The 14,224-nt window shown below is 37.5% G+C and overlaps 1 protein-coding gene across 1 annotated transcript in view; it reads right to left on the bottom strand.

The window, feature by feature from the left end:
- The window catches only part of SPTBN5 (spectrin beta, non-erythrocytic 5), a 391,859-nt gene that overhangs the window by 23,648 nt on the left and 353,987 nt on the right, over window positions 1-14,224 (bottom strand). Inside the window, exons 58-61 of the mRNA XM_053697828.1 lie at window positions 11,904-11,972; window positions 10,263-10,352; window positions 8,788-8,879; window positions 3,628-3,713 (exon numbers count right to left, since the gene is read on the bottom strand). Coding sequence (XP_053553803.1) covers window positions 3,628-3,713; window positions 8,788-8,879; window positions 10,263-10,352; window positions 11,904-11,972 — 337 coding nt within the window. The remainder of the gene's footprint in view (window positions 1-3,627; window positions 3,714-8,787; window positions 8,880-10,262; window positions 10,353-11,903; window positions 11,973-14,224) is intronic.

Genomic DNA, 14,224 nt, shown 5'->3' on the forward strand with positions numbered 1-14,224 from the left:
CCTTTGGTGTGTTCTATGCATGTGTATAGCGAGCTCACATCACATGTTACTAAAATATAATTGTCTTTCCAATCTATATTTTCTATCAAATTCAAAAAATGTTTTGTGTCTTTAAGATGTGATGTTATATTTTTAACGTATTTCTGAAGAAAATAATCTGTGTATTGTGATAGATTGGAAGTTAGGGAGTCTATTCCTGATATGACTGGCCGTCCGGGCGGATTTGTGATATCCTTGTGGATTTTGGGCAAAAAATAAAAAACTGGTGTTCTTGGATGTTCTAAAAGTATAAAATTTAGTTCTTGGCTATTTATTATCCCTTTCTCTTTTGCTGAAAAAAATAATTTTTCCAAATTTTTCTTCATTTGTTCTAAGGGGTTGTTCATTAATTTTTTATATGTTGCTTCGTCGCCCAGTAATCTGTTGGCCTCTTTAAGGTAATTTACTGTGTCCATAATGACCACCCCCCTCCTTTGTCTGCTTGTTTTATGATGATGCTTTTGTTCTCTTTGAGATCTTTTAGGACTGCATTTTCTTTTTTACTTAAGTTCCATTTTAAGTCCTTTTTCACATCTAATTTTTCTATGTCTTCTTTTACTTTTTGTTCAAATATTTCTATCGCACTACCTTTTTCATGTGTTGGATTGAAGGTGGATTTTTGTTTAAAATTGGTGTGGATGTAGGTTGAGGTATAGTTCGTTGTGGTTTCTAAGGGATTCTTCAGAAAATATTTTTTGAGAGCTAATTTTCTTGTGAATTGATTAACATTTATTATTGTCTCAAATTTATTGATTTTGCATGATGGTGCAAATGATAGACCTTTGTTAAGTACTGATTTTTGTTCATCATTTAATGTAAGTTTGCTTAGATTAAAAATACCTTTGGATTCTATTTCGATTTTTTCATTGCTTTTTTTGGTTCTAGCTCCCCTTCCTCTATTTCCTCTAATCGTCTTTTTCCTTTCGGTGGGTCGAGGGTTTGATTTGGGCCTTCTTCTAAAAAAGAAGGTCCAGTGTTGTGTGTTTTATTGGATGTGCTGGGAGATCTATGGTCATCTTCCTGAATTAGTGCACTAAATCTATTTGGATGTTCTATATTTCTATATTCTGCATTTCTTTCTAGTGAGTGATTGGTCGTGCTTTGTTTTTTCTCGTGTCTTTTCTCCATGTGTGATTCTTTCATTTTTGGTGAATGTGGTTCCCTATAATGCTCTTTGGGTGTGTCCCAGTGAGTGTTTTCTGTGTATTGATTGCTCCAAGTGGAATTATAATTATTATGATCATATCTATCATCCTCAAATCTTCTTTTGTCAAAGTGTCTAGAATCTTGAAAATGGGGTTCTCTGTTTTGACCTCTATAGTAAAGGTGATTCTGTGGTCCTCTGTTGTGATTTTTATATTGGTCACTTCTATTCCAATGTTGATCATTTCTATTCCAATAAGTATTACCTTTTTGATGGGTGTAATTGTGTGCACGATTTGTTTTGTAATTCATTGTGTCATTGCTAGTGTCTTGTGTGTGGTTTACATGGTGGTACCCATAGTTTCTAGTGTGCCTCCCATTATACCCATATTCTCTAGTTCTATTGTTATATCCATATTCATACTGTCTATGGTCCCTATTTTGTTCCTTATTCCAATGTTGGTTATGGCTGTGTTGGTCATAAGACCTTTGGTATCTATCTCTATAATTAGATCTATTGTGGTTGTGGTGTCTATTGTGATTCCTATTTTCCATTTTATTATTCAAACTGTTTTCTGTTTCTTTGTGTTCAGCCTGTGTTAAATGATCTGTTTCATTTATTTGTTTTTTATTTCTGAATAGTGGTCTGTGGTTACCCTGTGTGTCACTTGTCTCTTTATTTAAAGTACCCTTGTAGTCTTCAGAGTCTCTATTGAATTTCCTCCATTTAACTTCTAGTATGTCTTTATTCAGATCCCCTAATCTGCTGTTCTCCTTGTTCCTGATTCCGGCTTGTCTGACTACCAGCTCTGGTTTTGATTCCTGGCTTGTTATTTGACTTGTGGACTTTTTATTATTTTTTGCTATTAATAAAGGTGTGATTATTTTTGCACTTCTCGTCTCAGTCTGATTCCTGGCACCCTGACAGGAAGGAAGCATGAAGTGCTCCAAAATCTCCTGGTAGACGGCTGCGTTGACCCTGCACTTAATGAAGCACAGTGCACCAACACCAGAAGATGACAAGGCTCCCCAAATCAACACAGACTGTGGAAACTTCACACTGGACTTCAAGCATCTTGCAGTGTGTGCCTCTCCATTCTTCCTCCATACTCTGGGTCCTTGGTTTCCAAATGAGATGCAAAATTTGCTCTCATCAGAAAAGAGGACTTTGGACCACTGAGCAACAGACCAGGTTTGTTTTTCTTTAGCCCAGGTAAAACGCTTCTGACGTTGTTTGTTGTTCAGGAGTGGCTTGACAAGAGGAATACAACATTTGAAGCCCATGTCCATGATCCGTCTGTGTGTGGTGGCTCTTGTGAAAGTCCCCAACACTTTTGAATGGCCTTTTCCTGACAATCCTCTCCAGGCTGCGGTCATCCCTGCTGCTTGTGCACCTTTCTCTTCCACACTTTTCCCTTCCACATAACTTTCTATTAATGTGCTTTGATACAGCACTTTGGGAACATCCAACCTCTTTTGCAATTACCTTTTGAGGCTTTTCCGCCTTATGGAGGGCGTCAATGATGGTTTTCTGCACAACTGTCAGGTCAGCAGTCTTTCCCATGATTGTGATTCGTACTGAACCAGACTGAGAGACCATTTAAAGGCTCGGGAACCCTTTGCAGGTGTTATGGCTTAATTAGCTGATTAGAGTGGGACACTTTGAGCCTAGAATATTGCACCTTTTCACAATATTCTAATTTTCTGAGACTGTGGATTTGGGGTTTTCATGAGCTGTAAGCCATAATCATCACAATTATGACAAATCACGGCTTGAACTATCTTGCTTTGCATGTAATGAGTCTATCTCATATATTAGTTTCACCTTTTAAGTTGCATTAGTGAAATAAATTAACTTTTGCATGATATTCTAATTTTTTGAGTTTCACCTATATATATATATATATATATATATATATATATATATATATATATATATATATATATATATATATATATATATATATATATTTTTTTTTATTTTAAATATATTTAATATATATATATATATATATATATATATATATATATATATATATATATATATATATATATATATATATATATTAAAAATGACAGTGTTACCCTTCACATTTCTTTCTCATTGAAAGCATTCTACAGAACAAATGTTAATATTATTATGTTCAATGTTACATCCGGTTAAAGGTAAAAATCAACAACATTCAAATATTGATCCTCATAGTATCACTCTATAAGAATCAGCATTCCAAGGTTGATTCTCATGTTAATCTATGAGAATGGACAGCTTTCTCTTACTCTTCACTATTTTGAATATTTTGTTTTCTGAAATTAAGCCCAAGATTTCAAAATTAACAGTTTTGCAAACATTCTAAATTAATTGTTTAAAAACCAGTGTGGCCAACATATCTTTATTTACTTCCAGACTATTCTAAATGACAAATTAATGAGATTCTAAACACCCACCTCTCTTTTTCTCTATTGCTTGTATCCATATTTCCATTTTTCGGATTGAAGGAGCGGATAAGTAAAATTCGGACCCATCTGATAACCTGTAGAAATGAGAGATACTTGTTTTTGCTTATACAATCTTTACACTTTGTACAGTTGTGGTATGTAAAAAAAAGTCCTATAGATACACAAAAGGACAGAATAGCTCAAAGTCTTATTGTATTATATTGTACATTGTGATGGTGGGATCGTATAGAAGAGGAAACCATTTATGGGCCAGTTTATTGATATGAGGAATTTGGTTTAAAGGGGGTGATTGTGAAGGGAGGGGATCATGTTGGGGGTATGGATACCCCATACAATTTACTGGGGTGAGCATAGGTTACAGTAGGGGATAACAACAGCGAGGATGATGGGTCAGCCATTAGATTTAGTAGTGGGGGAAGATTGTGGTTATGGTTAGATGCAGCTGCGAGAAGTTACAGTTCAGTTAGGAGAGTGAAACAGTGAAATTGAAAAAGGAAGAAAAAACAGAGGTGCCACAATGGCCTAGTACCACCAAACCAAGTAATAATAGCGGTAAGACAAATGGTTACTCACAAACATGATGCACCCAATACAATAGCCTGAGGAAACAACCCTATAGAGGCTGAGAAACACGTTGCTTTTAAATAAAGAAATTGTTTTTATCATATACACTTGCTGCTGTATGGATTGTATCACCCCATACCTTGGGACTTGAAGTGCAACCTGAAGTCCCAGTCTACCTGTATTGCACCTGGAAGTGCTTTCCATCTTGTAACTATATATCACAACTCTGCCTTACTATACTGTACTAGGCCATGGTGGTTTGCTTTACATCCCTATATTATTATTATTATTATTATCAGGTATTTGTAGAGCGCCAACAGATTCCGCAGCGCTATATAGGTGTTGGTGGTGATCCTTCTGGAACCTTCCTGCTCTGGACTACAGTTTGTTCCCATCCAGTAAGCTAGACTACTGTGAAGTTCCAGCCTGTCTCAATAGCACCATTGGGTGCATCATGTTTGTGAGTAACCATTTGTCTTACCTCTATTATTACTTGGTTTGGTGCAAACTGCCCACTGCATTTTAGCCAATCAGTGCTGGCTCCAGGGTAACTTCCAGTGCATGAGCTCAATGTTATCTATATGAAATACATGAACTAATGCCCTCTAATGGTCAAAATGCATTCAGATTAGAGGCAGTCTTCAATGTCTAAGAAATTAGCATATTAATCTCCTACAATTAGCTTTCAACTAAGAATACGAAGAGAACAAAGTAAAATTGGTGATAAAAGTAAATTGGAAAGTTGTTTAAAATTACATTCCCTTTTTAAATCATGAAAAAAAAATTTGGACTTGACTGTCCCTTTAACACAGTAATAGTATGAACCCATTTGTTATAGGCAGAGTTGAGGCTACTTTCTTTGAAACATGTTAGATGGTCACCAGTTTTTTACCTGAGGGTGCAATGTCAAGTTATGCATTATGAGTCTTTCCTAGTAAGTACATTAAGGAAGGATTTGTATGGCACCGTAATGAGGATTGTTATTGACAGGAAGACATCTACATGGACTTGTAAGAGAGAGAATGATCATTGAAAATCTTAATGCTCCAAGGAAGCAAAAGGGTATCTGTTGGCATTCTGTTTTAGCCAAATAGGGGCTTATATTCGAAAGGCATGAGCCTGTTCTTGAATACTCCATTTATTGATCAGGCCTTAAACCATAATGCTCTCTTTGCTTGTGCTGATAGAACCTCTGGCAGAGGGACTGAGAGATCATTTGGAAGCAACACGGATGGAAATAATTGCAGAATGTATTAATTTGAGTTTATCATGTAGGTCCTGTTGGCTGAAGACATTTTCCTGAAAATATTCCAGTCAGATTATCTATAAGGTCCAAGATGATAACAAGGGGGTAATGCTTAATTTTGAAATAATACATCACCAACAGCATCACCTACAGGGGTTAGTTTCTATGACTTTAAAAAAATGTCAATGTTGGGGCATTCCTTCTACTTAATATGGCTTAGAATGTCCTGACGATTGTATTTAAGGCACATCACTCCCTTTATTTGATTGAGGGTAAGGAAGACAGACTTACGCAACTTCCTTCATGGATCATGCTTAAACACTCATTACGGGCTAGTAGAATCCTCAACAAACGCTTCTTTAAAAAACAAAACATGTCTCTCAAGGTCAGAGGTCTCAGCTGGTAGTTAAACTAATAAAACTTACTGGACACACTCATGGAATTTTGTTTACAGAATGGTATTTTGTCTGGGCTGGGTGTCAACTGTAGTACTGGTAGCAATAATATGCCATTTGTCTAGGGTAAAGAGCCCTAGAAGTGGGAGCCAAAGTGGTGGGAGTTGCTCTCGGGCACCAATACCTTGAACAGTGGAAATGCCTGTTGATTAAATGAAATCATTGAGGCAATATAACCAAGGTCAAACAGTGATAAAGCAGGTTATTCAGAAGGGGGGGGGGGGGCAAAAATACTCCAAAGCAGGTAGTTGTATATGTTAAAGAGTTGCAAGTTCCTGGGGTGCACAGTTTTACATGGGTGTAGTTAGGCTTTAAATACTGCTCAGGAAAGATGCTTTGATTATTCAGCACATGCTTTGGCCTTTTCATTTCCTGGTATATAGTGGCAAGGATTAATGTCATCTCCAAAAACTATAAATGACGGGAGGCAAGGGGGGGGCAAAGAGTTCCATAGTCAAAAGTAAAGAAGGCTCAATTGACAAAGACCTACTATTGTAATAATGTATTTGTATTAATTTATGAATGTATATTCACACAGTTTATTCACAAAATGACCACAGCAGTAGTGTATTGAAACATTGACTACTGAAAGCAAACTAGATGGCTATAAGTAATAACAGAGCAAAGTAAGTTGCCTAGATTCATATACACTCGTGAAGATCATGTTTGAAATTCAATGAGCAGCTCTTTCATTAGTTGGTGTCCTTCCCATAATCATCTATAGTAGTGTGTCGTGCCCAATATATAAAGCCTCACACATCAAATAAGAACCACTAGCAACACAGAAAAGCAATAATTACATGAATTTGAATGTCTGTTTTCTTATGGTAAAATATTCTCAATGGATAGGAGGAAAGGTGTCTCCAAGGACTGGCCATGAACATTCAGGGAAATTCTAGAAGATGTTCCACTTACATCTCAGTCCATCATACTTGTGAAGTATCTTGTCTTGCCGTCATATCTCGCAATTCCAAAATTGACAAGGCTGTCTTGTTTCCTAGTTTCCTGTTTTTCATATGTTATATGACAGTTTTTTTGTTTTTTTTTGCTTGTTTCTGTAAGGTTTAGAAGCTGTTTTTGCGATTCTGATATTCGTCGTAGTGAAACTCATTCTGTGCATTGAGAAGTGAATGGTTACGTAATGGATGTTTCACCAGTGGCAGTTCCAGAAACCTTATTATTGGGGGGACTAACACCCCTTTGTGGAGTCATGGGTATTCTACTGGTGGGGGCAGTGTGGGTGAAGGTATAGTAACAGGTGTTTCATGGGCAGGGGGAGGCAGAATCACAGATGTTCTGAGGGCAGAGACAAGTGGTCTGGGCTTTTGATTAGGCAGTTGTGGGACAGGAAGTTTCCTAAAAGGACTGGGGCAGGGAGTAGTCCTTTTTACCTTTTTACCCTAATTCTCAGCCCAATGGGGGTGCAAAATAGAAGATTAGGGTTTTGTACCCCTTGCTCCCCCCTAGAACACTATTGCGTTTGACAAACAGGTTTTTTTCCATACAGGTGGTGAGAGTCTATGATCCATTACTCCTGGGCATTACTTCCTTATTACTAGGAGGATTCTTCCTTATTACTAGGAGGAGGCAAAAATTCCCAAACCCTAGGAGCTCTATAAAGCCCCTCCCACCTAACAAGTACTACAGTCTTGTATTGGACCGTTTAACACAACTACAAGTGTTAATATCAGAAATTCCAAATACCTACTGGATAAAAATGTTAAGTGCACTTTGTTATTTTTAATCTGCTTGTCTGTGAGTTCGATAAACACAAAAACAGTATGATAAAATATACAAATTAGCCTGTACATGCAGTAAAGTGGTTACTATAGTATTACATCAATATCAATTTATAAAAAAGAAGCAAATATTACGCAGCTGCTGGTTTACTAACTGGTGGCTATTGCAAAGTTCATGCCTAGCAGCCACTAAATAATTTAGCCCACTCCTAGCCAAGCTATCATTATTGGTAACAATTTACAGACTCTGGAGTTTAACTGCAGGGCATGTTTCCTGTGACAGTGTGTAAGTAGCTCGGTGGGGGATATTGTATGGCTGTTGCAGTTTGGACGACGGAGTAGAGCGTCAGTAAAGCAGATCCTCACAGTTCAGGGATGGCACAGAGGGGCCTCTAGAGCTAAGGCTCCAATACAGACTATGGGGTCAATTTATGAAGCAGCGGATGCTGCTTCCAACCCACTCCGCTTCAGGTCTGCCTGAAGCAGAAGTTAAGGAGCAGTGGTCCTAAGACCGCTGCTCCTTAACTCATCCGCCACCTCTGAGGTGGCGGACAGCAATCAGCCCGATCGAATATGATCGGGTTGATTGACACCCCCTGGTAATCGGCCGCAAATTTGCAGGGGGCGGTATTGCACCAGCAGTTCACAAGAACAGCTGGTGCAATGATAAATGCCTGCAGCGTATGCTGTCGGCATTTATCGATGTGCAGCGGACATCATATGCTATATCAGATCATGTCCGCTCGCACTTACATAAATTGACCCCTATCTGTGTAGTCTAAGTGCAGAACATAAAGCAGAGATCCAGATAAACTAGCTTCCTCTGAAAGGAGCTTAAAATAAATAAATAAAAAACTGGAGTAAAGTTGGTGGGAATAAAAAGTTTTTCTAGCTCATTTTTTCTTTGCTATTATTATTAACCATATTCTACTTCATTTGCTGTCACCGTGTAAGAGAAAATAAAAAAATGTTTTTAACCTCATGAATAACAAAGATTTCTGTCTGTACTGATGTATTTCTGGAACTGATGCAAGCATGATATAATACATCCCAACGTTACCCGCAGGCCGTCTGGGACATAAACGTAAGGAAACAAATGTTATACAGCAAGAGCTAAGATTTTAGTCTCTTTTTAAATTATTACCTCAAAATAAAACTGTTTGCATTTTTAAAGGAATCCTTCATTCTTTCACAGGTGGCATCATTGGTACTCACGGATGGTATTGCAGTTTGATTCTGAAATATCAATAAATTATAGCATAAAAATATCACTTTAGCTTTCTTTATTTGTGCAACATTTTCCTATTAATATCTATGCACAGATTTTCATCCTATCAAATTGAAAAACAGGTTTATTCAGCTTGTATAAAAATAAAAACAAAGTATGACTCTGATTTAAGAGTCAGTTTTGCTGAGAAAGAGGGATGTATGTAACCTCACAAACTTTATATATATTTCCTAAATACATTCAACATTAAGAGGCCGAATTATCAAGTGTCTGTCGGACCTGTTCTGACAGTGCGGATCAGGTCCGACAGACATCGCTGAATGCGGAGAGCAATACGCTCTCCGTATTCAGCATTGCACCAGCAGTTAACAAGCTCTGCTGGTGCAACGCCGTCCCCTGCAGATTCGCGGCCAATCAAGCAGGGAGGTGTCAATCAACCCGATCGTACTCGATCGGGTTGAATTGTGGCGATTCCTGTCCGCCTCATCAGAGCAGGCGGACAGGGTTATAACTTGTGTTTCTGGCGAGTCTGAAGACTCGCCAGAAACACGGCCCTCAAGCTCCGTGCAGAGCTTGATAAATGGGCCTCCAAAAGTAAAATTAGAGGAGACGACATTCACTTGGAGCTGTACAAAAATAATTAGGTTTAGACCCTATGTAAATTGCTTCAAAGGATCTGCAATGACAATTTTTTTTTATAGCAGCTCCATCTAATGAACGGCTGGAGTATGATGGCTTCAAAACACAATAGTTCTTCGACACCTGTCACTATCAGTAGCGGGGCCCATATATTCTAAGCCTAATCCTATATTTCAAGCCATTATTCCCTCATATCATGTAGTATATTCCTTTTGCATCAACACACATTTGGCACTGACTTTTTGAAAGCTTAAAGGGATATGAAACCCAAACATTTGCTTTGTTACCAATAAATTCTATGTTGAAGAGAAACCTAGGTAGGCATCTGGAGCACTATATAGCAGGAAATAGTGCTGCCCTCTAGTGCTCTTGCAAATCAATAACATACTTGCAAAACTGCTGCCATATAATGCTCCAGAAATGGGCTGGCTCCTCAGCATATGTCCCTGCTTTTCAACAAAAGATACCAACAGATCAAAGAAAAATCTATAATGTAAGTAAATTAGAAAGTTGTTTAATATTTCCTGCTCTATCTGAGTCATGAATAATGGGTTTCATGTCCCTTTAAATAAAAAAAAACAGACAATTTATTTTTTCTCTCAAAATTGTCTCACAATACTATAAAATGTAAAATTGTAACAAAAACTAAAAGACTTGTTATCAACACCAAAGCTAAGGTAAATTTTATTTGTGAATAGAGGTCTCGATGTGAGATTACTCGCATCCCAGCAACATGAGGAAACGTTAAATACCTTGGCTTCATCCTTTGTTGCATTGTAAAAGCTCAGGGTGTCTCCGTGCAGGGTGACAAAGTAAGACTGCCATAGAACAGATGAATTCACCTGCAAAAAAAACCACATTAGGCATTATCTTTGGGACACATTGTAAGGTTTTATTTTTAGGAATCATATTTTATCCAATACACAATAATGTTATTTCATTCTTCAACAGAATTTAGGAACAAGACGGGGCCACTGCATATAGTCTGCAGATTCACTACCATCGCAGCACTTCTTTACAGCATAACATGTTACTATATATATTTTTTAGATATATTACTGACGTTGTATAATTAAGCTACGTATAACATTTACGGCTATGCTTACAATATCGGAAACAGACAGCATGGTAATCCTGCTATTCTCAGATAGTGCGGTGGTGTTGGATGGCCTTGTATGCGTTTTTAACCACAATTGGATACACAACCAATTTGCAATATAAAATATTCATGCTGGAAGTGATGCTTAAACATTTGACGAGAAAACAAGTGGAGCACAATCAATAGTGCACAAGGTATTATCTTGTGCGCAAACTCAAGCAAAGAATAACGCACCATCTGGAGTTACAAGCATCGTAATGCGGCCAAATGCTTTTTAATGTGCGTTGTACTTTTAATGAACAGGGCTGGGAGCGCTATTAGTCATTTAATTGCACTTGTATGGCAAGTGGTCAATAAATTGCTCAATACAAAATACTGCTGTAAAAGTTAGCACTTTTTAAGACAAGAAAAACTCTACTAATTACGTGCCCTTGGCTTTGCATTTGAGAAATATCTGACATTAATTCTATTGTGCGCCCCACAGAAGTCTGTTGTGACTATGGGGCATATTTATCAAGCTCCGTACGGAGCTTGATGCCTCGTGTTTCTGGCGAGCCTGCAGGCTCGCCAGAAACACAAGTTATGAAGCAGCTGTCACAAAGACCGCTGCTCCATAACCTGTCCGCCTGCTCTGAGCAGGCGGACAGACATCGCCGGAAATCAACCCGATCGAGTACGATCGGGTTGATTGACACCCCCCTGCTGGAGGCCCATTGGTCATGAGTCTGCAGGGGGTGGCGTTGCATCAGCAGTTCTTGTGAGCTGCTGGTGCAATGCTGAATATGGCGAGTGTATTGCTCGCCGTGTTCAGCGAGGTCTGGCGGATCTGATCCACAGTGTCGGATCAGGTCCACCAGACCTTGATAAATATGGGCCTTTCACTCAAGCAATAACTATATATATAACATGAGTGCAAAGATAGAAGCGCAATTCACTGCTCCTGAGCGATGTTAACACAGAATAGGGCTAATATTTTTGTGCTTAACTGGTAATCTAGGCCTAAATATATTAATTAAATGGAAAGAAAATAAAAGCTTTGAAGAATGTGTCTATAACAAGATTGTAAGTTCCCAGGAGAATCTGGCCCTAAATTCCTCAAGTATTTGTTTCTCAAATTTTGTTTTGTCTCTTACAAGTATTGTATCATTGTTTTACTTATATCAATTGTACCCATGGACAGCACTGCAGAATATGATGGCGCTTTATAAAAAAGTATAATAAAAATAACATACAGGAATGACAACCTGTTTGCCCATGTTGTAAATATATAAGTTGCCACAAACTGAGTACTAACCTTCCCTCCAGGCAGCAGGTGTTGTCTGGTCTCCAGAAATCCCTTTACTGGTCTATCATATGATGCACTCTAGAATGTAAAACATAAGTAGTTCAATCAGCTACACAAAACAAGAATCCAACCAATTTGTAAACTGCCAGATGGTTGTTTTATCAACAGACATCATTTTACCAGCAGAAATGATTAACACCATTAATGGAAACTTGGCCTCAGTGTGAATAACTAAAACTAACTTCTTGTACTATCGTTTGAGATCTAGGTGACTAAAGCTTAGGAATGCTCCTGAACAGAAATAGAACATACCACAGTGTTCAGATATAAGAGCCCTGCTCCACTCAGCAATGTGCTCAGTAAAAATCTATTTGATATTTAAAGGGACGTGGAGTGCCTACTATATCGTCAGTACTTAACTATAAGTATATTGCATTAAACTTATAGCTATGACCTTTATATTTTTATGGGCACAAATTGAAGGCAAAGTTTTTTTAAAAAATTTCAACAGCGCTTTTGTATTTATTCTATCATCTAAGATATGAACATTTATATAATAAAACAATTAAAGAAAAGTGAATACTTTATTAGTCATATGGGAAATTTAGCTGAGATAACACTAGATGTAGCATCTATGTATCTGCTCACTTTTTAACTCAGTGAATAGAATACTCTTGCACTCAAAAATCAAATAAACACATAAATGATTCCTAGTTAAAACATAGTGTAAAATTTAAGAGGATGAATTAATACAATTTAATTACTAAAAAAAAAGATTAATATACACTAATCCGTTCATGAACACATTAAAAACAAATCAAAACACAGATTTAAAATCAAACTAATACTCAAACAAATGCTCATAGTTTACACAGTGCAATGGTGCATTATCCACACACAGGTGAATGTCTTTGAGTCTTTTTAAGGGGGGCAGATATTTTCAGTTGTCCGTTAGATTTCCAATACACCCGGTCGGCTGTACAGTGGACGCCGATGGGTTTCTGTTGCAGCATATAGAGCTGATCATCAAGTGTTTGTCTGTATTGATTTCAGTGCCATTGGAAATCTAACGGACATCTGAAAATATCTGGCTCCCCCTAAAAACAGACTCAGAGACATTTACCTGTCTGTGGACATTCACCTGTGTGTGGATAATGCACCATTGTACTGTGGAAACTGAGCATTTGTTTGAGTATTAGTTTGATTTTAAATCTGTGTTTTGATTTGTTTTATAATGTGTTCATGAACGGATTAGTGTATTTTAATCTTTTTTTTGTAATTAAATTGTATTAATTCATCCTCTTAAATTTTACACTTAGTAATTAAATTGTATTCATTCATCCTCTCAATTTTTGTTTAAGCAAGAAATCATTTATGTGTTTATTTGATTTTTGAGCGCAAGACTATTCTATTCACTGATTGTCTTTTTAGATAAAATTGTTGCTAGCGGCCCATTGGCCGAAAATCTGCAGGGGGCAGCATTGCACCAGCAATTCACAAGAACTGCTTGTGCAATGATAAATGCCGACAGCGTATGCTGTCGGCATTTATCGATGTACAGCGGACATGATACGCTACATTGTATCATGCCCGCTCGCACTATGATAAATATACCCCATAGTGTTGAATAATATCCAGCGCTTTTTCCTATCCCCTAAGACACATTTTAACTCTTACAATGCTATTTTCTTAGGTTACATTTTTAAAGGGACATAAAAGCTAAATTTGACATGCATGTAATTTTTAGTGATAACCTTTACCATGCATGTGATCTGCTGCTGGTGCCCTGTGAATGCAGATCCTCCTCCCACACATCACACGTGTATAGAATGCCAAAAAAGGCTTCTAATTCAATCTGACTTTTTTTTTTACAGCATTTCATATTTACGTTGACTTCTATTGTGTTGTGTTTAGCCCCTGCAAACAGTTAAACTCAATCCAGACGAGGATAAGGCTGGTAACTGAAGAATATGTACGTATGAGAGACTGACTTAATAGCACAGCAGCACATTTCACTATGTGTGTTACCCCCCCTTTTCAGGGGTTCAACACATAGTAAAAGAAGGATTACATTTAAAAATGAATAGTTCTATCAAGATACAGCACTTTATGTTCACACTAGGAAGTCCTACTTTAACTATTAGGGGTTAGATTATGAGGGGAGTGCTATTTAGTGCTCCTGCTTGCGCGGTAACTTCGCATGATGGAGATTTTTTTGCTTGTGTCGGGTTTTGTTCGCATTGTGAGTTGAAAGTAAAAGTGTAACTTCAAATATTACAACCGGGTTAACATATTCTCCCATAGAGTTCAATGGAGCTCACAAACTATAC

Source organism: Bombina bombina, chromosome 1, assembly GCF_027579735.1.
Source record: "Bombina bombina isolate aBomBom1 chromosome 1, aBomBom1.pri, whole genome shotgun sequence".
Taxonomy (NCBI): Eukaryota; Metazoa; Chordata; class Amphibia; order Anura; family Bombinatoridae; genus Bombina; species Bombina bombina.